The following is a 27,981-nucleotide window of genomic DNA, read 5'->3' as shown; positions in this document are numbered from 1 at the left end:
ATCATGACCTGAGCCAAAGGCAGAGGCTTAACCCACTGAGCCACCCAGGCGCCCCTTAACAGAATCTCTTAATGTGCCTACCCCTCCACCACCCTATGAGTTGTCTGCACACAGTGACCATATCATGTTTTGTCCCATGCCCTCCCCTATCAGCACATGACCTGACCCAACGTAGGCCTCTGCAAATACGCTTGGATTCAATATCTGTAAATACATGTTCTTTGCCCCTCAGAGTTCTGTCACAATTTGTGATGATGTATTAATCTGTGTGGTTATGTCTGACTGTTCCCTGTTTCTCTTTTATTTGTACTGTATGTATATCCAGGGTCTAAAACAGTGTGGCCGAACACATTATTTTAAAGTGTTGATTGGATTTATTAATTAATTCATTATTAAGTGGTTTACAGTACCTAGAGGGAGAAAGATATTGGAAATTCCACAAAGGATACAGAGAAGGAAGACCAAAACCAACACAGCTACGGCAAATGGTATTTCTATGAGGGACACATCCCTGACCTGTGGGCCTGAAGTGGGTGGGTGAAGACCCAGGGCACAGGAGGCGAGTGACACAGAAATCCAGCATTACATCATCAGGCCAATCTTCCAAATTTTCAAGAAGCTGAAAATGAAGTTCTTTATGTGAAATCTCCCACTTTGAAATGCTAGAGACAATTGGTCACTGCATGGACCCCTGAGACTTGGATTGCCAATTTTCAAAGCCTGGATCACAAAACTCCTTTTAAATACATGCTTATGAGTAATTCTCATAACTCTGGAGGGAAGTTTGCAGAAGCAGACTTGAGGCTCAGAGTGGGAAAGTGACTTGCCTAAGGCCGCCCAGCCAGAAGGGGTATGAGTATATGTTGGGGGGAGTCCTGGCCCAAGAGCCTGTGTTAACCCACAGCTCCTCTCCTGGGAGGGAATTGGGGCACTTCTGAGGGAACAGGGAGCTGATTCTCCAAGTCCTTGGGCAAAGCCTCTCACAGGGTTTGTCTCCAGCCCCCTGAGCAGGATGAGGCTTGGCCTGGAGACGGGCCTGGAAGTTCAGTGGGGGCTGTGGCCTTCTCTAGTTCTAGTTACTTCACAGTCCCCTAGTTCTAGTTACTTCACAGTCCCCATAGCAATCACCTCCTCATGACAATTTGGGTATAATTATCTTGTATTATGAGTGAAGTCTCACCCGGTGACCCAGGCCTTTCCAGAGAGGCCACGGCTCCTTGAGAACAAACAGGGTGATAAGTGTTCTCTGCCCCCACAAGCAAGGCAGGCGCGCCTTGCCAAGGGGCCTCCATGGTGCTCTTTCCCTTAAGTCCCAGGCCCCTCTGGACTTACCAGAAGGGGAGGTTGGTGGAGCCAGGCATCCTGGGGCCAGGGTGAGCAAAAGACAGGGGCAGGGTAGGGGGGAATGGTCTAACGATAAGGAAAAATGATCATGATAGCAGGGCACAGTCTATCCCACTTGCTCTGGCCTTCTCTTGTCCCCATTCACTCATTCCCAAAGTTGTGCCTGATACTGATCAGCTCGAGAGGAGTTTCCAGCCCTGGACTCTTGCTGGGGAACAAGACTGACTCCCTTTCCTCCAGGAAGCCTAGCATTCCAGTGGGGCAGGAAAGCTGGCAACTTGTGCAAACAGAACGGAGACTAGTTTACTTGTGCTAAGTACTTACTCTAAAGGAAAAGTCTGAAGGCTCAGTTTCGCTCTCTGACGGGTGACATTTGAACAGAGACAGTATACACTCTGGGTAGTGGGAACAGCAGACACAAAGGCCCTGGGGTGGGAATGTTCTGGCTTGTTCAAAGAACAGAAAGAATGCCACTATGACTGGATCAAGAAAGGGGGAAAATAGGTCTGAGTGATCAGCAAAGGCTATTACCCAGATTCCAGAGGAGTTTGGCTTTTATCCTAAATTCAGTGGATACATTCTAAGAAATGATTTCTTGTTGCCAGCTAAGCAGTGTGACCTTTGACAGTTTGCTAGGTCTATAACTTCCTGCCAGTCATCTATCCTTTAAGGAAGCACTTATGGAGACCTACTGTGTGTCAGCCCAGCCCTGGGGACACAGCAGTGACAAAACAAAGCTCCTGCTTCTGGAGAGTCCACCTCAGGGAGGAAAGGACCCCTGCGCCAGCTCTTCTGTCTGGTGACTCCGGTTCAGGCTGCCGGCTCCCGGGGACCCCACTGAGGACACCGGCGGTCGCCAGGTGGCGCTCTGCGCCTGAGCAAGGGCCGCGACTCGGGGGTCGCGGGGGCCGCACCGGACCCCTCAGGCGGGGGAGGGGCAGCCAGGCGGGGAGGCGGGGCCCGCGCCGCAGGTTGCGTGACTTTGGGTTTGACCTGCCTGGAGATGAGCTAATCCCGCCGTATAATAGACCCCGGGGAGATAGGGAAAATGGCTGCGGCGCTATCTGCGTCGCCATGGGGACTATCGCGCGCGCGCGCGCCCCCGCGCGCACGCGGGCGGGGCTCGAGCCTGGAAAAATACAGCCTTTGTCGGCGGCGCGTGTCACTCACGGCGCGGGGACCTCGGGCGGCGGGGCTCCAGTCTCTTTCCTCAGGTCCGGAGCGGGGAGGCTGTGGGGCCCCGGAAGGGCGTGCTTGCTGAGGCGGGATGGGACCCCTGGGTGTTCCCAAACTCCTCTGAAGACCCCTCTCCCTTACACAGCCGCACACAACGTTTAGCACATCCATTCCTTACACTGGCGTCTATCACACCCGCACACACCTTTCGCTCCTGGCTGGCTGGCTCTACCCCAGGCTGGAGAGGGGTCCCAGCTCCCCAGCTCGTGTGTACGGAGCCTACACGTGCAGGCGCAGGCACAACCCAACCACTGCCCTTCCCTCTTGACCCTTCTGCAGCACACCCCGGCACACCCAGGCAGACAGATACACAACAACGCAACCGCCTTCGTGCAGATTTGTGCACACCGGGTGAACACTGACACCCTGCGCACTCACTCCCAGCAGTCACAGGTGTGCTTACAGGCCGGTATGAACCCACAGCACTGAGTACTGTTGGACACCTGCAGGCACACAACACTCAGAAGAATAACACACCCATGTCCAAATATACACATACACACGCACCCTGTGTGCATTCCTAAACAGCCTCACCCAGGGCAGATACGTACACAATACGCTCGGTCACCACACCTGTAGACACAGATTTACACACCCACTCCTTCACACAGGTGTCTACCCACCCCAAGTAATATGCATGCCTACACACTCACGTGCAACATCCCTTCCTCTGTGCTCCCTCAAACAGCCTCAGCGGGGCCAGCTCCAGGGACAGATGCCCACCACGCATGTGCATGTGGGCTTGCACATCTGCACTTTCCTGTAGCACACTTCTTTGACATCCCCGCATGCACATTAATACCCTTTCTTGTTCAGTGCCCATCCACTGGCACAGGCGAATGTCCATCCAAACACGCCGGGTACACCCGGGGGCGCACAGGCGGGTACCCCCCGGCAGGCAGGCAGGCAGGCAGGCGGCGCGGGCACAGGGCGCCCGGCGTGCCCCCCGCGGACGGCTATCTGCCTGCCCATCAGCGCGCGGATCTGCGGTGGTAAATGATGCATTCGATGGCGGGCGCATTTGTTGTGCGCGCTCTGAAAGGGCTCCGATAATCTGGAAGGCAGAGATAAGGAACACCATTTATTCCGCGGCACTTTGGAAACAATTCCCAGCCCTGTACAACCCCATTCTCGGGCAGCCTCCGGGAGCCGGGCAGATAACGATTGGCTATTCATTATCTTCGCCGGGAACAAAGATTAGCCGGCCGAGATGAAAAATTACCCCGGACAGCGGCGCAGCCCCGCGCGGACCCCCCTGCCCGTCGCCGCCGCCCGCGGCTCGGTGCCCCGCCCGGCCCGCGGGCTCTGCGCTCGCGCCCTCCGGGCCCGCAGCCTGGCGATCGGCCTCCCGCGCTCGCGTGGGGCGCGGTGCTCTGTATTGCCTCGGTCCCTCCATCGATCTGTCCATCCCGCCCAGCCTGTCTGCCGCGTCCCCACTTTTCCCTGACACTTTTGGAGTCCTTTCTGCTCTCCCTCTTCTCCCACTGCTCTCAAGGCCTGTCCTGGTTCCCTTCTGTCTTCCCATCTCTCTATTTTTGTTTTGTTTTGCTCTCTCTCTCCTCTCTGTATCTCTCCCTTGTCTCTCTGTCCATGTCTCTCCCTCCCTCTCTGGTTAACACTTTGGCTGCTTTTGTTCCCTTCTCTCTGACTCTTTCTGCCACTTTTTAGTTGTTTGTTTTTGTCTGTTCCTGCATGTCCCCAACCCACCCCTCCATTCCCTACTGGTGTCTCTGTCCCTTTATGCCAGTTTCTTTTTAAGATTTAAAATTTCGATTTCCCTGTCTTGTCCCCCATTCCCTGTCTCTCTGGGTCTTGCCATCCCTGGGCCTCCATGTCTCTCAATCTACCCCCACCCTAGAGGGCCCCCCACATCAAGTGGCCTCACATCCCCTAGCTTCTTAAGGCTGTGTTCCTGACTGCACACCAGAGGCTGGGAGGCTCCAGCCTGCTCTGGCCAGCCCAGCGCAGCCCAGCCCAGCCCAGTGGGGAGATGGCAGGTGGGGTGGGAGTGTAAAACCTGGAACCCGCCTTTGAAGAAACAAGACAGAACTAGAAAAGGCCCAGGAGACACTCCGGCCCTGCTGGGTTCATGGGGATTTGCTCTTGTGCCCCAGTGAGGCTGGGGGCCCTGGGAGCGGGTGGTCCCAGCGAGGCCACCTCATTAGAACGGTTATTCAGCACGGTGCTGGCGTCGGCAGATAAGCCTTATCAGCTCATCTCCCCCTCCCACAGACAGACAGAAAGTGCCCTCACAAATGGCACCCTGAAGCTCCACTGGCCGCATGCCCCGCCAGTTAGGGACGGTGGGTGATCTGGGAAGACACACGTATGGTGTGTCACCCAGGGACACACTCCTCCCCAGACAACAGACACAGGGTAATGCTGGGTAGAGTAACACACATAGTTCAAAGATACATTTGTACACACAGATGCCCATACCCTAGGTAAACAGACAAAAACACCCACCCCAACACATACCAGTTCATACACAGTGCTATACACTGATCCGCAGACACACTTGGCTACGTTCTACACTGTCCACCCTCCCGTAATCAGTTCAAAGATATAATGATACACACCAGAGAGCCGATGCTGGTAAAGAAAGACAGGCAGGCAGACACACAAACATGCACAAACACCCCAATTCATAGACACAGGATACCCAGATGCACAGCTACCGACCCACATAGGGACATACACCATTTTATAAACAAGCACTTGGATGTGATTGCTTCCCATCAGATGATTCATGGACACAATGATCACACAGATACACAGCCTCAGGGACACACACCCAGTTCCATGGAGACACTCTCCCATGTGCACTTTGGAGGTCAGGCTCTGAAACAGCCACACATAATACACAAACTCTCAGGGACCCACACAACACAGACTCTCAATATACAAACTCTCAGGGACCCACAAGAAGAAATGGGCATTTTAATATACTCAGTTTTGCAGACTTCCCACGTGCTCACAAATGCACACAGACACACAGGGGCACCCAGGATAGATATTCTCCTGTGTGCACACAGCAAATAACACATGTAACACAGTCACTATCAGCTTCAAAGAAAGACCCACGGATAGAAGATGTCCACAGAGAAGGGGGTGGGGGGCTGGACACTCCTCTCTATGACACACACTAGTTTTCCCCTCGCTTCCAAAGCAAAGCACTTTCTCTTTGGGCCCAAGATCCCCAGGCCACTTTCAGTCCCCCAGGACAGCTGGAATGGGACCACACGCCCCCCCACACACACACATAACCACTGTGGAGTTGAATTTTGAGGTGGGGACTTCGGAAGTACAATACCAAGGTTCTCCTAGCTCAGAAACCCAAAAGCATTCTAGCCGGGAAGATTCCCACACCCAGCTCCTCTGCCTAGCCTTCCAAAGACAAGCCCTCTACTCCCTAGCTCCCTCCTGCCAGAGGGTTCCTTGGGGATGGGCCAGGGAGACACCTCACATCCCACTTCTGCAATGCCCTGGTCTGCTGTTGGGAGAATTCAAGTGGAGGTATAGGTGGGAAAGGGAGAGGCCATGTGTCTACATTTAGCGGAATCAGCCTGGAAGTGAGGGAGGGGTGTGTGTGTGTGTGTGTGTGTGTGTGTGTGTGAGAGAGAGAGAGAGAGAGAGAGAGAGAGAGAGAGAGAGGCGCGTGCACGCGTAAATGCGCGCGCACGCGGCGCGTGCCAGATTCACAAGCTACATTTGGGTGTGTGCACGTGTGCATGCCGGTGTGACCCACATCTCCCCGCTGAGGATGTCCACGCAACCACAGCTGTATGCACTAACGCGTGTGCACAGATGTGTGTGTGCGTGAGCACTATTGAAAGAAGGTTGGAGAAGAGGAGCAGGCAGCTGTGTACGTGTGTGAGCGCTTGTGGCCACGGTTTGTGAGGGTCCCCCGGGAGAGTCTCCAAAAAGAGACGTCCCGGACTTTCTGAACATACACCCTTGAGAGCAGGGGTGCTCATTTGTGCGCCCCTGAGAGGGCTGGAGTAGTCTGGAGTATGGGCGAGTAGGGTGTTGCGCCTTGAGTGCCCACCGGCCCTCGGCCTGCCGCCCCGCAGCTGGACCAGGGAAAGGGGGGGCAGAGCTCTGGGCACCCTCCTGCCCCCCTGCGGCGCTCCCGCCCCCTCAAAGTGCTGTCGAAATAAAAAGCAGCGGCCGCTGCGGCCGGGGGAGGGGAGGGAGAGGCAGCGGGAGCGAGAGGGAGGTAACAAGGCCAGCGCCGCCCGGGCTTGCTGCTCAAGACTCTATCTCCTGGCTGCCTTCGCCCCCACCCCAGCCGGCCCCCGTCGGCCACCCGGCGAACAAAAGCGGCCCGCCGCGCACCATGTAGCCTTTCGGCGCGCCGCCCGGGCCCTGCTGGAGAACGCCGCCAGCCCGCGCCGGTGTCCTGTGGGCCCACCTAGCCACGCACCTCGCTGAGCGCCCCGCTCCGCTCCGGCCCCGTCCACCCGGGGGCGCCGCCCGCCGCACCTCGCTGGGTAAGTTCTCCCACCTTCGCCTGACCAAGGCCCTTCCAGGCCCCAGGTCTGGCCCACCCGGCCCCCTAAACGCGATCTGCCTAGCCCAGTGGCCCCTGACATGTGGCCTTCGGGGTTTGCTTGGTCCTACCAGCTGCTCGAACCCCAGGGCACAGGGGCCTAATCCTGAGGGAGTATTTGCAGAGTTGAGGACAGCAGACCCGCGTCGGGCCTCCCGCTTTCCCATTTCTCGGATTCAGCCATACATAGGCCGAGAGCCCGGGTTATTCCCTGTGCCTCGAAAAGCGCCCCACCTCCCGGCCCCCGGAGCTGAGGTCTTTGTCTCGGCCGCCCCCACCTCCGCTCCACCGCGGCTGAGGCGCCCAAGTCGGGCAGCAGAGCCGCGGCTGCACCTGCCGACTGGTCCCGTGCGCCGGCTTTGCGCGGCTTAACCCGGCTCGCTCCTGCGTGCGCCCCCGCGCGCCGCGCCCCGCGGCCCTTTATCCTGTGTGGCTGGGGTGCGGGTGGGGGAGAGCGCCGGGTCTGGAAGTCTCCCCCCAGCCCCAAGCCGGAGTAGGAATCTGTTTAGTGGGATTTCAATAAGAATAGGGCCGCCGCGGGCTCCGGGATCTGCCGCCGGGAGGCGTAGACGGCGGTCTGGGTCTGTCTGGACGCCCGGCATTTAGAATTCTTCAGCAGCGGCCAGGCTTGAACTCCCGGTTGCCCCAACCGCGAGGGGAAAGATCCGGCGTTCGGGGCCCCCGAGAGTGGCGGCCGCTCCTTTCCCGGAAAACACGGAAGGAAATTCGTTGTTTTGGAAAAAGCTACGTCTCCCGGGGATCGGGAACATCTGGCGGTGAGCTCCGGGTCTACACAGGCACCTAGCGATGGGATTCGTTTATGAGTAGGCAGGATTCGAGAACCAGGTAGGGCAATGCGTCTGGAGAGCGTTTCCCAGCCGGGTTGACAAATTGCAAACAAATTGCGTCTAACGAAACGGATTTGCCAGTTGTCATGCTGCCCGGCCGCTGGGCCGCCAGGCACCCACAATAAACCGTGGCTGTTCGAGAAGCAGGGGAAAACGCCGCCCACTGCTGCAGGTCTCAGCAGGGCCCGTGGGGGAGGCTGTCCGGCTTGGAGGTAGGTGGTTACAACCTGATAAGGAGATAGAGGATCTCCCAGGCGCCTCGACCCAGGGCGCCAAGACTTCTCGGAAGATGGGCCTTGGGTTTTGCGATTCAAAAAGGCCCAAAAGACGTAAGGGATGGGAGAGCCATCATGGAGGCCAGAGGAGTGGGAGCCTTCACATCTGGGGGCCTGGAAGTGAACCGCAACCAGCGAAGGGGCTGTTGGAGCCCTGTTCCCTCCATTGCAGAACCCCTCTGGAGGGATGGCGGCAGGCCTAGCAGATCTGAGGCCTTGCCCAATGGGGACTTCCGAGCCCCTCTGGCTGAAGCGGTCCCCATTTCCTCCTCAGTACCCCTCAAGGCACATTGCCAGCGTGGGGCTGGGAGGTCGCTGGATTGACAATTCAATATCCATACGGAAGGCAGGTCCCTAAGCAAACTGGTTTCTTTGAATCTCCCCTCCACTGCCGGCCAATTAGATGCCCATAGGAAAAGGTGGGAAGAATTAGGTTACAAAGAGAGGGCCAACTTATGGTCCCAGAAGGGCTACCCTGGATGGCGGAAGTTTAAACAAAGGGCGCAGAGGGGGGGCGATGTAGGATGGGGAAGACAGGGCAGCTGAGGGCTGCGGCCCAGGCGGGTGAGGCCCTATAGAACCCGGCCTCGGATCCCTGCGCTGCCCGCTCCCCAGAGAAAGCTTCTCAAGCCGCACCAACGACCCATGCTTTTTCGGGGAATCTCAGGCCACTCGAAAAAGGCAGTTAGAAAATTGAGTTCTTCTGCTACCCTTCCCCAGTCCCTCTCGAAGTCTTGTTCTTATGTAAGGAAAGTGACAGCTTCTCAGTGCCATCAAAAGGCAGCACCCGCTATAAGCAACAACCCTTGGGAACGAACAAAAAAACATGAAAAAGGGAAGGCGTCCCTCTGAGGGCATTCCAGAGACCCCGAATCCCGAGGCTGTAAACTGAAATAAATCTCTTCTCGTGCAAGGATGCCCCCCGCAATCCCAGCCGATTGGGGGGGGGGGCTCCCTGATCCTTCCCCGTCGTTTGTTTGGGTTCAAATGATAAGATGGTATCCGCTGCCTACTGGGCAAGATGCCTGGCTAGTGTCCCTTGGTCTGTCTGGCATACATGTACACTCATGACTGGAGTGGGGGGTGTTTTACTGGCCATCTGGGCCTTCTCCTGCCTGGCGTCCCTGTTTTCTCTCCCAGACGGGTTCGTTCATGCGGGAGAACGCAGCAGTCCCGTGTCCAACGCAGGAGCTCCAATCATAGTGGAGGCCTCCGCCAAGCCGGCTGCCTGCCCGCCTTTTGGAGGAAGGCAAGCCTGGGGGCCTCAGGAGAAGTGGGGGAGCTCCCTTCTCCCCGCCCCCCCTTTTTTCCTCTAGGCCGGGATTGCGGGAAGGGAGACTGGTGCGGATCTCCCGAGGCCCCTGCTCAAGCATTGCTTAACCGCCCTGCTAAGCTTCTCTGCGCGGCGATTTTCTGAGCCGCCGAGCGGGGTAATTAAATCCCCGCCCGCGCTCGGTTCTGCGCCAGGCCAGCGGGCAGCTCGGAGCTGCAGTTCAGGCAGGGGGCCCGGCCAGGCTGGTCACCTCCACTCCTGCGGTGGCCCAGACGCTGCCCCGGAGGGGTATTTTAGCCAGGTTCGGAAAGATGAAACTGCAGACCCACCCAGAATGGGGGTCATTTGAACTACGCCTTTGGGGGGAAATAAAGCGAATTACCTGTTTTCCGGAGGGCCCGCAGCGGCCACGTCCCTGCGAGCCAAGGCGCGGATCCCAGCCTTACCGAAAGCTTCCGCTCGGCTCCAGCGTTCACGGCCCCGGCGCCGGCAAACTGCTGGCTGCCTCCTGCTCTGGGTCCCGGGGTTCAGGTTGACGGGACAGCCTTGTCGGACACCCGGGATTGTCCCTGGGGCTGCGGTGTCTTTGATAAGCTCCCGCTAGGCTCCAGGGACGCAAAACAGGCTCGAGGTTCTGACGACCGCATTTTACGCGTTGATGAAGAATCGTAAGCTAAAGGCAGGGAGGAGAGACAGACGAACAGAGAGGCAGCAAGTCCGGGTCAGACCGCGCGCGTTTCGGGGAACGCGAACTGGAAGGCACTGAAGCCAATCACCTGCCTGGCCCGACCGCGGAGGCCCGGCGCCCGCGGCGTCGCGCTCCCACTCCCCGGCCACAGCGCGCTTTACCCGGCTGGCGCCGGCTCCTTTCCTGCTCCTCTCCTGCCGAGCGGAGTTCTGAGAAGCCCGGGCGGGCCCCGCGCGCCTCGGAGTAGAGCGGAGCGGGAGGCGCAGCGGGTCGCCGTAGCAGGAGGGTCCCTAAGCGCCCGGGACGCGCTGGTTCCCAGCTAGATGGGGCTCCGCGCTTCCAGCCCCGCGTCTTTACCTGAGCCAGGGCCTCGGACAGATGAACGGACAGTCGGACGCCTAGGCAGGAGGAGGCCCCTGGCCGGTGCCCGCACCCCCCCACCCCGGCGCTGCCCAGAGCTGGCCTGCGAGAGGGTGACTGGGGCGCGCCCGCGAAGCTGGGCCTGGCCGGGAGCCCCCCGAGCCGAGGGGACCGAAGGCTTTCCTCCCTCCTCGGATTATTAAAAAGTTCATTTCCTGGCGAATCGGGTGACGTCAGGGGCCCGGCGTCGCGGTGGCGGGGCCGCCCGGCCGGAGAAGCCGCCTCCAGTTACCCAATTACCGACTGTCAATCCCGCCGCCCCTCCCCCCACCCTCCCGGGGGTGGCCCAGACCCCCGCCCTCTCCCCTGTCCCGGACCCACCTGGGATCCCTCTGGGCTCCTAACTCCGAGAGCTGTAGACTCAGCTAAGGGAGAGGGGCTGGAGGAGGGCGATTCCTCCCCCTTACCCTCGCACCTGTCTCAACCCCCCAAAAGTTCTTTGTTTCCGACACTCACCCACCCACCCCCGCCTCCCTCGTCGGCCGTAGGCTCCCTTCGAGCCTCGGTCTTCTCGGTCTGTATAATGGGAGAGAGCAAGGAGATTTGTGCACGGGGCCCACTCCCCCCACAGAGCTGGATCTCTGCACTGGAGGTGTGTGTCGAGCAGTTCCAGGTGACTTAGGGGACGCTCTTCTCAGTCTCCCGCCTCCCTCTCCCCAGGGGCCGCCTCAGGGACCCCCGGGAGGGAAAAATGCCTCCTCCTGCCCAGAGGCGTATCCTTCGAGCCGGCGCCGGCGCCAGTCCGGGTCTCCGTGGCCTCGCCCCAGGCAGTTCGGCCCGCTGGTCTGCGAAGGCCACGCCCGGGAAGGGGACGCCCCCTCCCCCTCTCTGGAGCCGCCAGCCAGGCCACCTCCACCCGGTCAAGCTCAGTCCTAAGCGGCTTGTTGTCCGAGGCCCAGGTGCCCACTCGAGTCTCATAGTTCTTGCCCCTCACTGCTCTTGCTGTCCCGCAGTTGTCCTCCCAACCCCCTGCCCAGCCAGAGCCCGAGTAGTGGCCTCTGTAGGTAGTTGAGACTTCAGCTGGGAGGTGGTATCAGAGAGTGGAAGGGCTGGGGTCCCAGGGAGAGGACACCCAGGCACCCGAAGGGCGCACGACCCGTGCTCCCGGGGAGGGGTCCCCCGTTGGGGGTTAGTTACTGGGAGGAGGGCCCTGAGGTTAGGGGGATCCAGGAGAGTCCTCAAGAAGGGGAGAAGCAGTTGGCTAGTGGGGTGAGGGTCCTGGCGGGGGGGCGTTGGCAGCAGGGGCCGCTGGGAGGGGGCCCGCGGGCTGAGGGGGGCAGGCCCGCGGGTCAGTCCGGGAGTCTGGCGGACCGGAGTTGCGGGCTCAGCCAATGGGGGGCGGAGGCTGGGCGGCGCGCGGCCCTGATTGGCTGGCGCGGGCTTCTTAGGCGTGCACGGCCCCCGCTTCATGTCTGTGCAGGAGTCGCGAGCTGGCGCCAGGGCGGCCGGAGGATGCCGAGGGGCCGGAGCCGGGCGGGCCTGAGGCCGAGGCGCGCGCTGTCCCCCGCTCCTACCCCGTGAGCCCAGACGCCCGAAGCGCGGTTCCTGAGCCCTCCACTCCCCGGGCTCCCGCCGGTGCTGATCCCCCGTCCCTGAGGCCGCGGTCCTTCCTCCCCGCGGCGCTGCGTGTGTAAGTTTGGGGTGCGAGAACTAGCCGGGGGCCTGGGGTGCGCCAAGCTCTGAGAGGTCTCTTCCGGGGCTCAAGGTCGGGCCCAGGCTGCGGGTGACGGCTTTGGTGTGGCTTGGTGAGAGGTCCTGATTGTGCCTCCTGGGAGTGCACGCAGGGGGCTGGCTCCCAGCCGCTGGGGCTGCGTGTGCGTGTTTGCGGGGAGTGGGGGGGTCGTCAAGTCGGTATGTGTATCTGGCGCCAAGTGTAAATATGTGCGTGTCTCTGGGCTCATGTGCCCCAGTGGGTGCCCAGGCGCCTGTCTCCAACTTTTGGTCTGTGTTTATGTGATTGTGTACCGGGAAGGGGGGGGGGTCGGTGTGAGTGTCTGACTTAAAGTGAGACTCCGTATGTGTTTGTTGGGGTAACTGCTGTCGGGGTTTGTCCCCCTGCGCGACCCGGCGTGCATGAATGCCTGGCTCTGGGACCGGGGGTCACCATGTGAATTTGCGCGGCGGAACCCTCTCCTCCGCCTTCCTTTCGTTTTGAGCTTTGAGCTTTCCTCCCACCCGGGACTCTCCCTCCGCTGAGCTCGCCCGAGGCGTAGCGGCGTGCGGGACTCCGCGTGGCGGGACTTTGGGGGTGTCAGGCCGTGGCGGCGCCCCTCACGCCCCCTTCCGCCGCTCAGGGACGCCGCCACCGCCTCGGCCCAGATCCCGAGCCTCCACTGCCGGTCATGGAGGTGGCGCCGGAGCAGCCGCGCTGGATGGCGCACCCCGCCGTGCTGAATGCGCAGCACCCCGACTCGCATCACCCGGGCCTGGCGCACAACTACATGGAGCCCGCGCAGCTGCTGCCTCCCGATGAGGTGGACGTCTTCTTCAACCACCTAGACTCGCAAGGCAACCCCTATTACGCCAACCCAGCCCACGCGCGGGCACGCGTCTCCTACAGCCCCGCGCACGGTGAGCCCCCGGCCAGTGGGTCACTGCGAGCCCAGGCGCGGCGCGACGCGCGCCCGGCGCGGGAGGGGAGGAAGGCCCCGCTGCCTGCTTCCCGGATGTGAGATCCGCAGGAATCGGAGCAACTGAAAAATTGGGGCGGGGAAAGGTGGGGGCAGCAGACTCTTGGGGGAGGGTTTGGGTACCCTAGGGTTTCTGCCCATTTCCAGCTGGCTTGTGGGGGGGGTCCCTCCAGGCCCCAATCCGGTGGGGTTCCTTCTGTGCCACTTGTCCTTTAACTCTGGACTGAACATTCTTGATTATTGCCAGTTGGGGTTTCATGTTTCTGGTTTTCTTTGGGAAGAAGGTTATTGCTGGTTGTCTTGGGAGTTGTGGTCCTGTACATCAGAGCCCTCGTGCGGCTCAGCCTGGGCCCACCCTGACCCCTCTCCCTTCTCCTGCAGCCCGCCTGACAGGAGGCCAGATGTGCCGCCCACACTTGTTGCACAGCCCCGGGTTGCCCTGGCTCGACGGGGGTAAAGCTGCCCTCTCCGCCGCTGCAGCCCACCACCACAATCCCTGGACCGTGAGCCCCTTCTCCAAGACACCGCTGCACCCCTCAGCGGCCGGAGGCCCTGGAGGTCCCCTCTCTGTGTACCCAGGGGCAGGGGGTGGGAGTGCGGGAGGCAGCGGGAGCTCTGTGGCCTCCCTCACTCCCACGGCAGCCCACTCGGGCTCCCACCTCTTTGGATTCCCACCCACTCCGCCTAAGGAAGTGTCTCCCGACCCCAGCACCACCGGGGCTGCCTCTCCAGCCTCCTCTTCCGCAGGGGGTAGTGCAGCCCGGGGGGAGGACAAGGATGGCGTCAAGTACCAGGTGTCACTGACTGATAGTATGAAGATGGAAAGCGGCAGTCCCCTCCGCCCAGGCCTGGCTGCCATGGGCACCCAGCCTGCCACACACCACCCCATCCCCACCTACCCGTCCTATGTGCCGGCCGCTGCCCACGACTACAGCAGCGGACTCTTCCACCCTGGAGGCTTCTTGGGTGGCCCTGCCTCCAGCTTCACCCCTAAGCAGCGCAGCAAGGCACGCTCCTGCTCAGGTAAAGGCCAGCGCCAGGGACCTTGTGGAAGTGAGGATGGTTTGTGCTTTTGTGTGTATGGTTGGGGGGAGGAGGGCTATGATATGGGAGATGGGGCAATGTCAGTCTTCCAGATCTAGGGATGGGTCATGTTCCCCTCCAATAGCCTCCAACAGATGTTTGAGACTCCAGAATGGGAGAGAGGGAGCCCTCAAACTTTTGCCCTTTTCTTAACTGTTCTGAGGGGTCCACAAAGTTTGTTTCCCTTCTCCGCCTCTCACCCTCCCTTTCAAGGTTGTGGCTACTACCAGACAGAACACAGGACGGGAATTCCCCCTTCCCTTCCCTGGATCTTAAGTGAAAATTTGAACAGCCTCTTGACTTAGTTTATGAGAATGCAGTACGCAAGTGACAATAGGGAGGCTGTGCGTACGTGTGTTTGTGAGTGTGTGTGCAGGCTGTGGGAGCACTGTAGATGCTCCAGACCCTCAAGGAATCTGGTTCTCCAACTCAATCAGTCCAATCTTGGGATTTTGATGTTTCCCAATCTCCCTGGGAGATTTCCCCCAAAGCAACATTCCCAGGACTTGTTCCTGCTCCCTGCCCCCTGGCGTGTCCTTCATTGTCCCTCCCTGAAGGCTGGAGTGAGGGGGACGAAGTGTAGGTGCCTCTGCGGAGACAGGCTGGAGCCTAGCTGGTTTGTCCAAGAATCTGGCAATAGAGCAGAAACCAGGGCTGATGGGGGGCTCCGGGCTGTCAGTGCCTCCTTCCCGATCCCTGTAAGCCAAGAAAGAGGAAGATTTTTTTTTTTTTTAAACTTTTTCTCCTGAGTCTAAGAACCTTTCCTTGGCCATATATATAGACAATTTAGCTGAAACTAAATGGGGAGACATTTTCCCAGGGGCTGCATGATGCCAGGCTGTCCAGCTCCCTGGCCTGATTGCTGCCGCCACCTTGGGCACCCGCCTCAGCCCCACCTTAGGGTCCCCGTTCCGCTCAGGCCAGCTGCCTTGCCTTTAACTAGCCCCTTCTCCCAAGTTTGCTTTACCCATTCGATTTGAATTCCAGATGGTCTTTTAGCAACAACAACAAACAGAAAAACCAAAAAACACACCATCAACTGAAGACCAAGGTCGCTTAGTCTACTTGGCTTAAAAACGAAAGGGCTTACGGCTTCTTTTATTTTAAAGAACACCACCTTCGATCTGAGTCCGGGACTGAATTCTAGGGCCCCAGCGGAAGAGAGGGAAGTTGGGGAGAAAGAAGGAATTCCCCTGCTTGGAGAACAGAAGGAGGGTAGGAGCTGAGGGCTGAGAATCAGGAGGTGGCAGACACAGCTAGGGAACAGGGGAAGATAGAAAAAAGGCAGAACCAGAAAACGAGCCGGAGCCCTCCCAGGCCCGGCCAGGTCGAGCGGGGCCACTCCTGCCACCGCCCTGCCCTCGGCAAAGTTTGCTGTAAATACCCTTTCATTGTCGCGCCGAGAATCCCTGGGGCCTTGGCCCCACTCCTCCCTCCTGCCCTGCTTCCCTTCCTTCGAGAGAGGGTTTTGAAGATGGAGCTTTGGCCGTAAAGCTACTCTCTGAACTCCTCTCCTGCGGGGGGGAAACCTCCTCCGGGTCCCTCTTCCTGCCTAGGGCTGGAACTAAAAGTCACCCCCCAAGGCAGCCCGGGCTGAGGCCGACCGCTGCCTGGTCGGCGCCTGCCCACTGGCTCTCTCCCGCGACCTTGTCCATCAGGCAGGCCCGCTGTCTCTCCTTGTCCCCCTTCAGAAGGCCGGGAGTGTGTCAACTGTGGGGCCACGGCCACCCCTCTCTGGCGGCGAGACGGCACCGGGCACTACCTGTGTAACGCCTGCGGGCTTTACCACAAGATGAACGGGCAGAACCGGCCACTAATCAAGCCCAAGCGGAGACTGGTAAGTGCGGAGCAGCAGGTGGCTGGGGAGAACCTGCCAACCTGGGCCCGGCCAGCGGCTTATTTAAAAAATAATAGTAACACCACCAAACCCATCCCAGACAGCTGCTTTGCCTCTTGAAATCCTTTTATCATTAAAATCATTTGGGGTGGCCCTTCTTTTAGGCCAGATTCCAGCCCCCTCCCGCCCCGGGCCAGATTTCCCCCTCCGCAACCAACCAGGTATCCTCACCCCACCAAGCTCAGGAATCCCCAACGTTGAGTGTCCAAGGGCCCAACTCCCGTCCCCTGGCCTCTGTTTAACTCTTTTTTTTTTTCTAAATAGGGCCATGAAGTAATTTTCCTTGTAGCCCAGCACACAAGCTCCTCACGCTTATTTAAATAAAACACACACTCACACCAACCACCAAAAAAACCTGCCCTTTATTATTTTTCCATGGAGTCACCTATACTGTGTATTTTCATTTGAGTGATTTAAAAAAAATGCCCTTTCGGATCTCCTGCCGGAGTTTCCTATCCGGACATCTGCTGCCTGAAGATAAGGAAACTCCGCGTATCTGTTTCCGGACCCCGCGAGTTTTAGAGCCTCTCCTCGGCTCAGTCCTGCCTCTCGCTGGGCTGTTTTGAAATTTCTAATACCCTCCGCTCTGCAAATAATGCGTAAAATGCTAAGAATAATAAATATATTTTTTTCAGGGCGAAGTGATTTACGAGGCTTAAATCGCTTGCTGCTTTGGGGGCCCCCCTTCTCCGCCCTCCCCACCCCCCCAGCGAGGGTGGGGTGAGGGCCCGGGTGGGGGTAGGGGTGGAGGATACGGTGTTGGCCCCTGAGTCAGAATTCCAGCTCCAGGCTGCTTACTCACCCTCACCCTCCCCGCCCCCGAGGCAGCAGTCGGCTGGTCCCTCCGACCCAGCGACCCAGCAAGGGAGCTCCGGCCGGCCGAGGGCCGTCCCAGCCTCTCCCGGCCTCCTTTCCCCACCCCCTGTCCTGCTGCCTGCGGTTCTTTGGAAAATATTGGGGGGGGGGCAGTGCTGGTGGGCCCACAAGAGGAGATCTGCTTTCTCAGTCAAGACTCTCTTACTTTCCCTTGTTAGGAGCCTTCAGCTCCCTTCAGAAACCAGACACTCATTTCCAGACCACCTCTGGCCTGCATTCCCTGAGGGGCTGCGGGGCAGTCAGCAGCGTGTAGTTTGGGGTGCAGGATGCCAGACGGACCAGCCTTGTGCTGATGGAAATGTTCTGGCCCTGCCCTGTCCACTGTGGTCGTGACCGTTGATTCCTTGAAATGTCGCTAATGCCCGAGAAGGAACTGAAGCTCTAATTTTATTAAATTGTAGTTGGGTTGAATTCGAACATTCCCAGTGGCTAGTGGCTATGGTACTGGACGGCGCAGCTCTAGACTTCCCTAAACATTTGACGTCCCTGCCTGGCCTCTTCGGGGAAGGGGGGGCGCGTCACACGCAGGATGGTGGATTTTGAAAGGACTCACGTGGGACTGCAGAGTCAGACCCAGGAGCTCCAGGGGGACTGAGCCAGCCTCCTCAGGGCCTCAGTTTCCCCATTCGATGGTTGCCGGGCGGGGGCTAATGTGTCCTTTCAGCTCTTGCAACTCCATTGATTCCGAGATCAGGCTTCTGAGAGTTCTTTATTCTAAGTTCTGTGCTGGTTTAGGTCCCAAATTCTAAAATTCCACGGCTTCTGAGATGCCTGGATTCCCCTGTGAGATTTCCCGCTCCCGGGCTCAGTTGGCAGGGACGGGGGTGGGAGGGTAGGGGGGTGGGGTAAGGGTCGGGGAGGGAGGTCGAGGTGGGGCGTGGGAGCCCAGCCTGCTGACGCCGCCGCTCCCCTCCCAGTCGGCCGCCAGGAGAGCGGGCACCTGTTGTGCAAATTGTCAGACGACAACCACCACCTTATGGCGCCGAAACGCCAACGGGGACCCTGTCTGCAACGCCTGTGGCCTCTACTACAAGCTGCACAATGTGAGTCCACCCCTCCCCAGCCTGGCCCGCCCCTCCCCGGGGACCGCTGCTCTTTGTGCTCCCTGGTGCGCGGGGCTGGGGGAGCGGCGGGGGGCAGCCACAATCTCCGGCGTGGCTTGGCTTGGGAGGCGGCTGCCGCACCCCAGTGCCAGAAGGCCTTCCCATAAGAGGGGACCAGCCGGCTGGAAGTGTGTCCCCCACGGCGGTGGCGGGGGGCTGCAGGTCCGGGGAAGGGGTGCCTCTTTAAAACAAAAAGTAGGGGCACCTAGGTGGCTCAGTGGGTTAAAGCCTCTGCCTTTAGCTCAGTTCATGATCCCAGGGTCCTGGGATGGAGCCCTGAGTCTGGCTCTGCTCGGTGGGGGGCCTGCTTCCTCCTCTCTCTCTGCCTGCCTCTCTGCCTGCTTGTGATTTCTGTCAAATAAATAAAATCTTAAAAAAAAAAAAAGTAGGCATGGAGTTTGGTCATGTCTATGGCGGGGGTGGGGGGGCAGTGCTGGCACTTAGTGGGCTCAGGGCCCCTGCCCTGCCCTGCAGGTCCCAGACAGGGAAAAGCACCTTTCTTGACAGGGTAGCATGCTGGCAGGAAAGACAGAGATGAGCGGGGGTGGGGGGTTTGCAAGTGGGGTCCCCGGCCCAGACCTGTCTTTGCCCCATGTGGAAGCTGGGGGTTGGTTTCTTGTTCAGGGAACTGGACTTCCTGAAGGTTTTGTGGTTGCTTCCAGGTGAACAGGCCGCTGACCATGAAGAAGGAAGGGATCCAGACAAGGAATCGGAAGATGTCCACCAAGTCCAAGAAGAACAAGAAAGGTGCGGAGTGCTTCGAGGAGCTGTCCAAGTGCATGCAGGAGAAGGCCTCCCCCTTCAGCGCCGCTGCCCTGGCCGGACACATGGCACCTGTGGGCCATCTCCCGCCCTTCAGCCACTCGGGACACATCTTGCCCACCCCTACGCCCATCCACCCCTCCTCCAGCCTCTCCTTTGGCCACCCCCACCCATCCAGCATGGTGACCGCCATGGGCTAGGGACAGCCCCCTGGCAACGGACAGACAGATGCCAAGAGGGTGGCTGGCAGTGCAAGGCTGGTGACCCTAGGCAGGGTGGGCCAAACCCTTAGCGGCCTGCCCTTTCCTGAAGACTGATGCCACTCCTGCCAGCCCGGCTGGAGCCCCAAGCTGCCTCTCCTGTGGGCGCTCCCCTTGGCCATCAACGGTCACTGTGAAGGTCCTCACCCAGGCTGGGAGGCAGCCTTGGCCCGGCTTACTGCCCAGGTGGGGTTTCCATCATGGACAATTGTTTGGAGAACAGAACAGACAACTTTACAAAGAGAAGAAGGTTGGGGAGCAGGGGACACACAAAGCAAACCGTTTTTAGAAGAAAAGGGATTAGGCAAAAATAATTTATTGTGCTCTCATTTCTAACAAGGACCAGGGAGATGTGGAGGTCTGAGCTGCCCCCCAAATTCTCTTCTGGGTCTTCTTTTGCACCAAGTGCTGCTTGGCCCATCTGCTTGCTGGGGCTCTGGGGGCAGGTGTGTGGGGTGGCGGGGGGCCCGTGGCCCACACCTTCTCCTCTGGCTTCCTTTCCTGAAACAGCTGAAGCCCAGGTTGGGCTGAGCCGGTGTGGCCGGGCCAGCAGCCTGGGGAGGCTGAGCGGTGCGTGCCCTGGCGGCCAGGCCCTGGAGGGCAGAGACAATCAGGGGCGGTCCTGCGCTGATTCCCAGGCCAGGGCTGGGTCACAGGAAGGAAACAACATTTTCTTGAGAGGGGAAATGTCTCCCAGATCGCTCCCCTGGCTCTGAGGCCGAAGCTGGTGTGACCCGTGTCCCCTTAATGAGTCTGAGCCCCAGCCAGGTGAACCCCTGTACATACATCCTTTTTCTGCAACACCCCTCAATCCCCCTCCCCTCCCACTCTGAGACAAAAGAAAAAATATATATATATCAAAGACTGCATAAGCTTAACTCGCTGAGGAGTTAGTTGTTTTATTTTTAAACTCATTTTGGGTCCAGTCGATTGTACGTTGCCACGGAAGTCCTTGCTATGGAAAGGAATAAAACCTACAAACCAAGGCTGTAGCTTCACAATTATTTTTGGAAAAGTACTTGGATCCCACAGCCCTAGGACGGGGAGCCGGGGACCTGGGGAGGGGCTTTGGCTGCTCTTGGCTTCCAGGGGCTGGTCTGGCAGGTGGCGAAGGCAGGAGTTGGGGGTGGGTCCAGCAAGAGGCCATGACCCTGCTGGGGTCCCTGGAGATGCCTGGGTTCTGCTCCGCTTTGCTGTGGCTGGCTGGATCCTCCCCAAGGTACAGCTGTACATAACTGTGTCCGAGCTTAGATTCTGTATGCGGAGGTGGTGGGGTGTGGCAGCCGGCAAAGGCCTGGCCCTGGGGAAGAGGATCATGCCAAGGTAGTCGACCAAGTGCAATAGGAGCCCCGGCGATCGCTGCGGGGGGGGAGGGGGGCACCACAGCCAGAAGTAACTTATTTTGTACTAGTATCCGCATAAGAAAAAGAATCCGCAGTATTTTCTGTTTTTATGTTTTATTTGGCTTGTTTCATTTTGGATTAGTGAACTAAGTTATTGTTAATTATGTACAACATTTATATATTGTCTGTAAAAAATTGTATGCTATCCTCCTATTCCTTTAAAGTGAATACTGTTAAGAATAATAAAATACTTTTTGTGAATGCCTCTGGCCGGTGTTGTGGGCTCCTGGGCTGCTGAGTCCTGGGTGTGGCGATAGGCAGTCAGTCCTAGCGGTCCCTTCGGGTTCAGTGATTTGGAGAGAAGGGCTCCTGGAATAAGGGATGGGGCCCTGTCTGTTCTGGTGTCTGGGTGGATACTGGGGAAGCACGGGGAGGCTTGTGGTTTCTCCAGCCTTTGGTCTACACACTGATCCTTTTCCTGGGGCTTTCATAGAACCCAACAAGGATTGACCCCACCCCCACCCCCATCTACTTCCTCCCAGATGCTGATCAGCTCTTGTTTCTGAGCTATCTGGTCATCAATATTCTTGTTCATTGACAAATATGGTCACCAATGTTTTTGATCACCAATGTCATTGATTGCCATCATCTTCATTCAACAAAGGTGGTCATTGGACATAGCTACCATGACTGTTATTCTTGGTCAGTGACATGTCTGATTGCTGGAGCTTGTGACTGTAGACATCTGATTACTAACAACTAATCACCAACACTCAATCACCAATATTTTATCCATGCCTCTGATCAGGGACGTGTCCGGTCCCTGACAGCCACAAAATGCGATTGCCGGTGTCTTCAGTGATTGTCCTGGCTTACTGGTAATATACCTGGCCATGAGTATCTCCTACCAGCGATATTCCTGATCAGCATCTCTATTCATAAACTTTTAATATTCAGTGTGTCTGGTGCAAGCATCTCTGATGACCACTGCATTTCCTCATTCACCATATTTGTGATCACTGGAGCATCTTATCACTCATGTTCCTGATTTCCAATGCACTGGTCCCCAACGCCCCCAATCATTAATGTCCTAGTTCATTGAGAAGCATGACCATCAATGTCACGGATCGATGTTTTTCCAATCATTGATAGATCTGATCACTCATATTTCTCCCCAGTATCTCCAATCACACTATTGTCATAACCAATGTTTCCTTAGCAATGACTTTGATCACTTGTCTCCATTCACCAACATCTCTAACCAACAATATACCTAATGACCAATGTCCCTAATCATGGGATCTTCTTCCCATCAAATTTTCTGTCGATGTGGTCACCAGTGATTCTGGTTACTGACATCCCTGGCTCCCCAGTGCTCATCACTCAGCTTGCTAGGGTCCAGCATAAGGATTGTGGAGTCTCATCTTCCAAGTCCCTGATGACCAGTATCCCTTATATCCTGATCACCAGGAGCACTGACTGCCAGCCTCCTCATCATTGGTATCACCAGCCACCTGGGTCTCTGGTCGTTAAATTCTCTAACCATTGCCGCCTTTTGTGCCCAGTAGCTCACCCACCACCTGAATCTCTGGATGGTCATTGAATGTGATCACCTTTGTCTCCCCTACACTCAGTCATCAAGGATATGGGGACCAGGTAACACTCTTGCTGCTCACATCCTCAGTCTCCCATGTCCATGATCAACGAGGAATGATATAACCAATCAATGATCATACTGCTCACCAGGACCTCCTGATCCTCAGTGTACAACCACCACCTCTCTGATGATGTCTTTGAATGATGTTATCTCCCACGATGCTACTGTCCCCAATTACTAGCCATTCTATTCATATGTCCCTGATGACCCTTTTTGGCTCTAATCACCGTCTCTGGTACTCTGGGTCTGCAATGAGTAGGATTTCTAATGGCCAGCCTCCTTGCTCCTTGGCAGCCCTGACATCCACGTGGTCCAGGAAGCCCCTCCTCTCATTCTTCCCATCCTGGACTGTTGGTGCTGGCAGGGTGCTTGCTTGGACTCAGGGAAGCAAGGGTTCTGTGGAGGACAACAGGCCTCCTAGGAGGTCCCAGATACCCCAGCCCATCAGGGCAGTGCAGAAGGTGCAAACCTGAGACTGCATCCTTTTCCTGCAGAATAGAAACCCAGAGCAGATAGGAACCAGCTGGGTGTGTAGCTGGATGGGTCCTGGCCTGCCCGTTTTAAAGCATGGTGGCCCTCTTGGCCTTTCCCCAGCTCCCAGCACTCCAGCCTCCCCTCCCGTCCGCTGTGGCCACAGTGAGGACAGGGATGGTTCTGCCCTCTCATGCCCTGGCTCTTGACTGCAGCATTGTGTGTCTAGATGATCATGTATTCAGGTGTGCACGTCTGCCTGCCTGTTGAAAGCCTCCTACACACCAGGCACTCTTCTAGGTGTGGGGGCTATATCACTGAATGAAAGAAACAGGAATTCCTGCCCTTGGGGAGCTCACCTTCTATGTGGTAAACACAATAACTCTGCCTGGCCTCCAGCAAGTCATCCTATTACCTGGCCTGAATTCCAGAGCCCAGAGTCAGAATCTGGGGTCCAGAGCTTTGAGTGCATGACCGATCCCCCAGGACTCAGGAACCAGACCCAAAACACAGAGCACAGAGTCTGTCCCTCTCTAATTCAGAACTAAGAGCTTGGAGATCAGAATCTAGAACTTAAATCCAACTGGGGCCCAGAACATCGACCTCAGAATCCAGATCACAGAACATTGAGCCCAGAACTCAGCCTGAGGGTCCTGAGCATGGACCCTCAAATCCCCAGCCGAGAGCCTGGAGCTCTGAACCCAAGACTTAGTGCCAAGGATGTGGAGCTCAGGGCCTAGAGTCTGGATCCCAGAGCAACAGTGTGGCTGGACCCAAAGGCCAGAATCCAGAGCTGCCCCCACCTGCCCCATTTCTCTATTACTATCCTGGTCATAGCGCCTTCCTACACCAACCAGTATTTTTGGAGCACGCAGTGGCAGGCACTGTCAAAGGTGCCAGAAGCCGCCAGCAAGAAGCAAGGAGATGAGCGGATTCCCTCTCCCTGCAATGTCAGGTCCAAGAGGGGCCGGGGCTGGATCTGTTCACTCTAGTGTTTCCATCGTCTCTCAAGGCCCGCGGTAGGTGCTTCCGAAATGTCTCACGGATAGATTCATTCCCTTATCCCACATGTGTTTGTTGACCTGTTGGTTGTTGGCATTCTAGGGTTTGGATGAAGCACACACATCTTGCCTTGCTGAATCAGCTGTCTCTGGCGCCAGGAAGCTCTGCGAGGGCAGGGGTTGTTTCTGACAAAGGCAGCGAGCGGCCAGAGCTGGGGAAGGCCGTGATAGCCGTGGTAGGGATGGTGTCGAGTGGTAGACCGACCACTGGGAACCGGGAGGCTTATCGATTTGGAGGCCCGAAGTTCAAGCCCCAGGCACTCCTGCCTCTGCAGCTTCTGTTCCCTCCCCCATCGAATCATCAGCTCCTAACAATGACTCCTGCAGCCCAGAGTCATTGTGCGGGTAAACAGTTTCGATTTTGTGGCCTTAAAGCTCCCAGGCAGGGCCAGGCGGGCAGGCAGGCAAAGCAGGCGAAGTGTCGTGTCGAAGTGTCGAAGTGTCGCAAGTGGCTGCCTTAGCAGGGAGATGGTGCCTTTATGATTCTGTGGGGCGCCTGGCGCCAGGGCGCCTGGGGTGGGTTGGCCTTTGTTCCATCTGTTTGCACCCAGGTGGGTCTGGCCCAGCCCAGGGTCCCCTCCTCCCTTCCTCCTGCAGGGAGGGATGCCTCTAAGCCCACCTTTTTATTCCCATTTTCTATAGGAAGAAATCAACACCCCCACTTTGTAATTTGTAGAGACCATCTCTGTTCTTCTCCAAAAGTTGCTCCCACCTCCTGGTGACCACTATTAGAAATAGGGAAGGCAAATAGCCTTCCAAGTCCCCAGGGCCCCAGAGTAGACACTGCTCTGGGGGAGGGAGGTAAGATTTGGGAGGAATGCCTGCCATCCACCTGATGGAAGAGAAGGACAAACTCCCCTGAGAGGGTGGGAAGCACACAAGGAGCCCCTCTTAAGGCCAGTGGGCTGCCCTAGGTGAGTGAGTTTATAGCACCAGACAGTAGATCAAAAGTCCACTGTGTGTGTATGTTGGGGAAGGAGGGATAGGCAAAATGATACAGTGATTCCAAAGTTTATTTGTAAAAACTAACAAGACCAGCACAAGTCAGAAAATTAGGAAAAATAAAGTGAGGTGTGTGTGTAACACATTCCAATATTAATGTGTTATTAATCCAATATTAATCCAATATTAAGATTCTAAAATCACAACCTTTCAAACCTGTGGTTCTACTGTAAGAATAAGGAGATCAATGCTCAGACTCCAGTAAGCCCGAAACAGACACAAGATAATGGATGATAAAGGAGGTATCCTGGATCAATGCAAGGGTGGAGGGTTATTCAAGGAAGTGGAGTTGGAACAACTAACTGGTCACCATCTCACTGGGTGTACACTTAACCCAGAGATCTGAAACCAGTGGCATGTGGTCTTCTCCAGCCAGCCCACAAATTCTGATTTGGCTGTGTGGTGTTTTGAAAAAGTATGGGTGAGTTGCAAACGATTTTAAATTAGGAACGTCACCTAAAAAAAGGGCAGAAGGTTTGCCCAAGGGGCCATTTTTGCCTCTTTCCCAGCCTCCATCTCCACCACGCCCCCTATGCCCATACCTGCCTGGGTCTTGGGGATGCTGTTGGGAGTCCTGACATCATCACACATAGCCTATCACACATTCAAGATTTATTAAAGAGTTAGTCTTGAAACCAACCATGGCAATCCACCTGGATCACTTAGGTTGGTTCCCCCACAGATAACTGAGGGACCACGAATCTCAAGGTAAAGGTCAGCCTTTCTAGGAACCGAAGAGGGAAAAGGAAGTTGTTGAACATGCGAGATGTAAAAGCATCTGCAGCAGGGAGGGCATGGAAGCATAATCTGGTATCGTGTTTTTGGAATGAGCTCAGAGATAATCCCAGTTTTAAGACTCAAGAATGTTGAGTATTCATCCAAATACCTTTTGCAGGAAACTCTGACACGGGATGTTTGGGACGTTATTGTTTATAAACCAGGAGACAGGATACAAGCTAAATGTTCAACCAAAGGGCACAGGGAGAGTATATACCCAAAAAAAATTGGAAGCAGGGACTCGAACAGGTATTTGCACACCTATTTTTTTTTAAAAGATGTTATTTATTTGAAAGACAGAGATCACAAGTAGGCAGAGAGGCAGGCAGAGGGGGTGAGGGAGTAGACTCCCCACTGAGCAAAGAGCCCAATGCAGGGCTCGATCCCAGGACCCTGAGATCATGACCTGAGCCAAAGGCAGAGGCTTTTTTTTTTTTTTAATATTTTATTTATTTATTTGATAGAGATCACAAGCAGGCAGAGAGATAGGCAGAGAGAGAGAGAGAGGGGGAAGCAGGCTCCCTGCTGAGAAGAGAGCCCAATGCGGGGCTCGATCCCAGGACTCTGGGATCATGACTTGAGCCAAAGGCAGAGGCTTAACCCACTGAGCCACCCAGGTACCCCATGCACACCCATGTTTATTTGCAACATTACCCACAAGCGCCAAGAGGTGGAAACAATCCCAGAGTTCTTCGACAGGCGAAGGGTAAACAAAACGTGCTCTAGATGCACCATGGAATATTATTTGGTCTTAAAGAGGAGGAAAATTCGGACACGTGCTAAGAGTGGATGGACCTTGAGGATGTTGTGTTCAGTGGAAGAAGCCAGGACCAGAGAGACAAATACTATGGGATGGCACTTATAGGAGGCACCTAGAGTAGCCAGATTCACAGAGACAGAAAGTCGGGCACTGGTTGCAGGGGGCGGGGAAGGGGAATGGGAGTTGGGTTTTCATGGGGACAGCGTTTCCATTTGGGAAGATGAAAAAGTTCTGGAGACAGGTGGTGGGGCTGGCTGCATCGCAGTGTGAAGGTACTACACTACTGAACTATACACTTAAAAATGGTTAAAATGGTAAATTATATGTTAGGTTTATTTTACCACAATAGAGAGAGGGAGAAGAGGGAACTATAGGATTTCCGCTGCAAAGACTTTCAAATGCTTCCTGAAGGTTATGCCTTTAGAGCCAAGTCGCAGAATAGAGGTATATGTGTAACAGGATGACGACAGTGATTACAGCATCTAAGGGGAGAGAATTGTCCCCAAACATTGACAAATGGTGATATCTATGTCATAGATACTTTCCCCTTTATTCTCCCCATTTCCCAGCAATTCTGTAATAAGGTTTAATAGCTTTCATGATAAAAAATAATATTTGATAGTGATTATTGCAGAACGGGGGGGGTTAATTTTGCAAAATACACAAAAACTCAAACACAAAAACACAGTAAATAATAAAAAGACCAACAGTCACTGCAAAAAAAGAGGAAAACAAGTGAAAGCCACAGCAAGAGGTCCTTCCCATTAGAAATGTAAATAAACATTCCAACATTCCGACAGGTACTCCGCCTCCCAGAAAGGATCAAGTACATGCAAATCATACATGCAAATTACCACTGTCTGCGTCTCTTAGCAGACATGGAAGGGCTGCAGATGTGTAGACTCTGGGCACGTGCCATTGGCAGGAACATCGACCAGGATTTTGCGAGCTCTCTGCCCCAGCGAGCCCTACTCAGGTGCGCCTCACAGAAACACTAGGAAAAGAAAAAAAAAATGGTGCAGGGCATTTGGGGGAGGTGGGAAGTAAGTTGGAGGATATAGAAAGCATGACTCTTTCTTGGCTTTAAAAATACTTGTGTAGAGGGGCGCCTGGGTGGCTCAATTGTTAAGCATCTGCCTTCCACTTGGGTCATGATTCCAGGGAGCCCTGCTCGGTGGGAAGCCTGCTTCTTCTTCTCCCACTCCCCCCTCCTTGTGTTCCCTCTCTTGCTGTTTCTCTCTCTCTCTCTCTCTCTCTCTGTCAAATAAATAAATAAAAATCTTTAAAAAAATAAATAAAATGAAAGTATTTGTGTAGATATAGAAAATAATCAGGGAAGATACATACCCAGTGAAGAATAGTTGTTAGTTTGGAGAAGTATGATCATCCAGGGGCAGTGGCAGGTGGAGGGTGTGGCAAGGGGAGGTACTTTTCAGTTTAGACACTTGTGCTATTACTTTAACATGTTGTGACCATGTGTTCCTGTTTTGACATAAAGAATAATCATGACAAACACCTGTTTTCTTTTCTCTGCCTTGTTTCTGATTGGTTTCTCTCCCTGGGATGTTCTCCCTTCAGACCTGCCTGGAGAGCTCCTCTTCATCCTTCAAAACCCCGTCAGAGATCCTAGAGGAAACCTTATTTGAGTTCTTCTTTCCCTGAG

General features: G+C 56.1%; 1 protein-coding gene and 1 long non-coding RNA gene across 3 annotated transcripts; one reads left to right on the top strand and one right to left on the bottom strand.

Moving 5' to 3' along the window:
- Window positions 1-10: 10 nt before the first annotated feature.
- LOC125107811 (uncharacterized) lies at window positions 11-11,375 on the bottom strand. Its single transcript, XR_007129663.1, has 3 exons — window positions 10,574-11,375; window positions 9,911-10,201; window positions 11-3,634 (listed from the first exon to the last, which is right to left on the bottom strand). It is a non-coding gene; the product is annotated as an uncharacterized LOC125107811 (long non-coding RNA).
- GATA2 (GATA binding protein 2) lies at window positions 6,772-20,849 on the top strand. Of its 2 annotated transcripts, XM_047743230.1 has the most exons (7): window positions 6,772-7,073; window positions 12,057-12,266; window positions 12,931-13,207; window positions 13,648-14,289; window positions 16,041-16,186; window positions 18,040-18,165; window positions 18,888-20,849. In XM_047743230.1, the coding sequence occupies exons 3-7, from the start codon at window positions 12,979-12,981 to the stop codon at window positions 19,185-19,187; spliced, it is 1,443 nt and encodes a 480-aa protein (XP_047599186.1). In that variant the 5' UTR covers window positions 6,772-7,073; window positions 12,057-12,266; window positions 12,931-12,978; the 3' UTR covers window positions 19,188-20,849. The 2 variants fall into 2 exon arrangements, with proteins under 2 accessions (XP_047599186.1, XP_047599193.1); XM_047743237.1 differs by lacking the exon at window positions 12,057-12,266.
- Window positions 20,850-27,981: the final 7,132 nt, after the last annotated feature.

The sequence above is a fragment of the Lutra lutra genome, chromosome 1 (genome assembly GCF_902655055.1).
Source record: "Lutra lutra chromosome 1, mLutLut1.2, whole genome shotgun sequence".
Classification (NCBI taxonomy): Eukaryota; Metazoa; Chordata; class Mammalia; order Carnivora; family Mustelidae; genus Lutra; species Lutra lutra.
The sequence above is the reverse complement of the archived record's forward strand: the minus strand, read 5'-3'. Positions and strand labels throughout refer to the sequence as shown.

What these genes read in the sequence shown, in the direction of transcription:
- GATA2 (XM_047743237.1), top strand. Translation starts at nt 12,979, where the DNA reads ATGGAGGTGGCGCCGGAGCAGCCGCGCTGGATGGCGCACCCCGCCGTG. An exon ending in CTCCTACAGCCCCGCGCACG is followed by an intron (nt 13,208 to 13,647) that starts GTGAGCCCCCGG and finishes CTTCTCCTGCAG; the next exon opens with CCCGCCTGACAGGAGGCCAG. An exon ending in TCTACTACAAGCTGCACAAT is followed by an intron (nt 18,166 to 18,887) that starts GTGAGTCCACCC and finishes GGTTGCTTCCAG; the next exon opens with GTGAACAGGCCGCTGACCAT.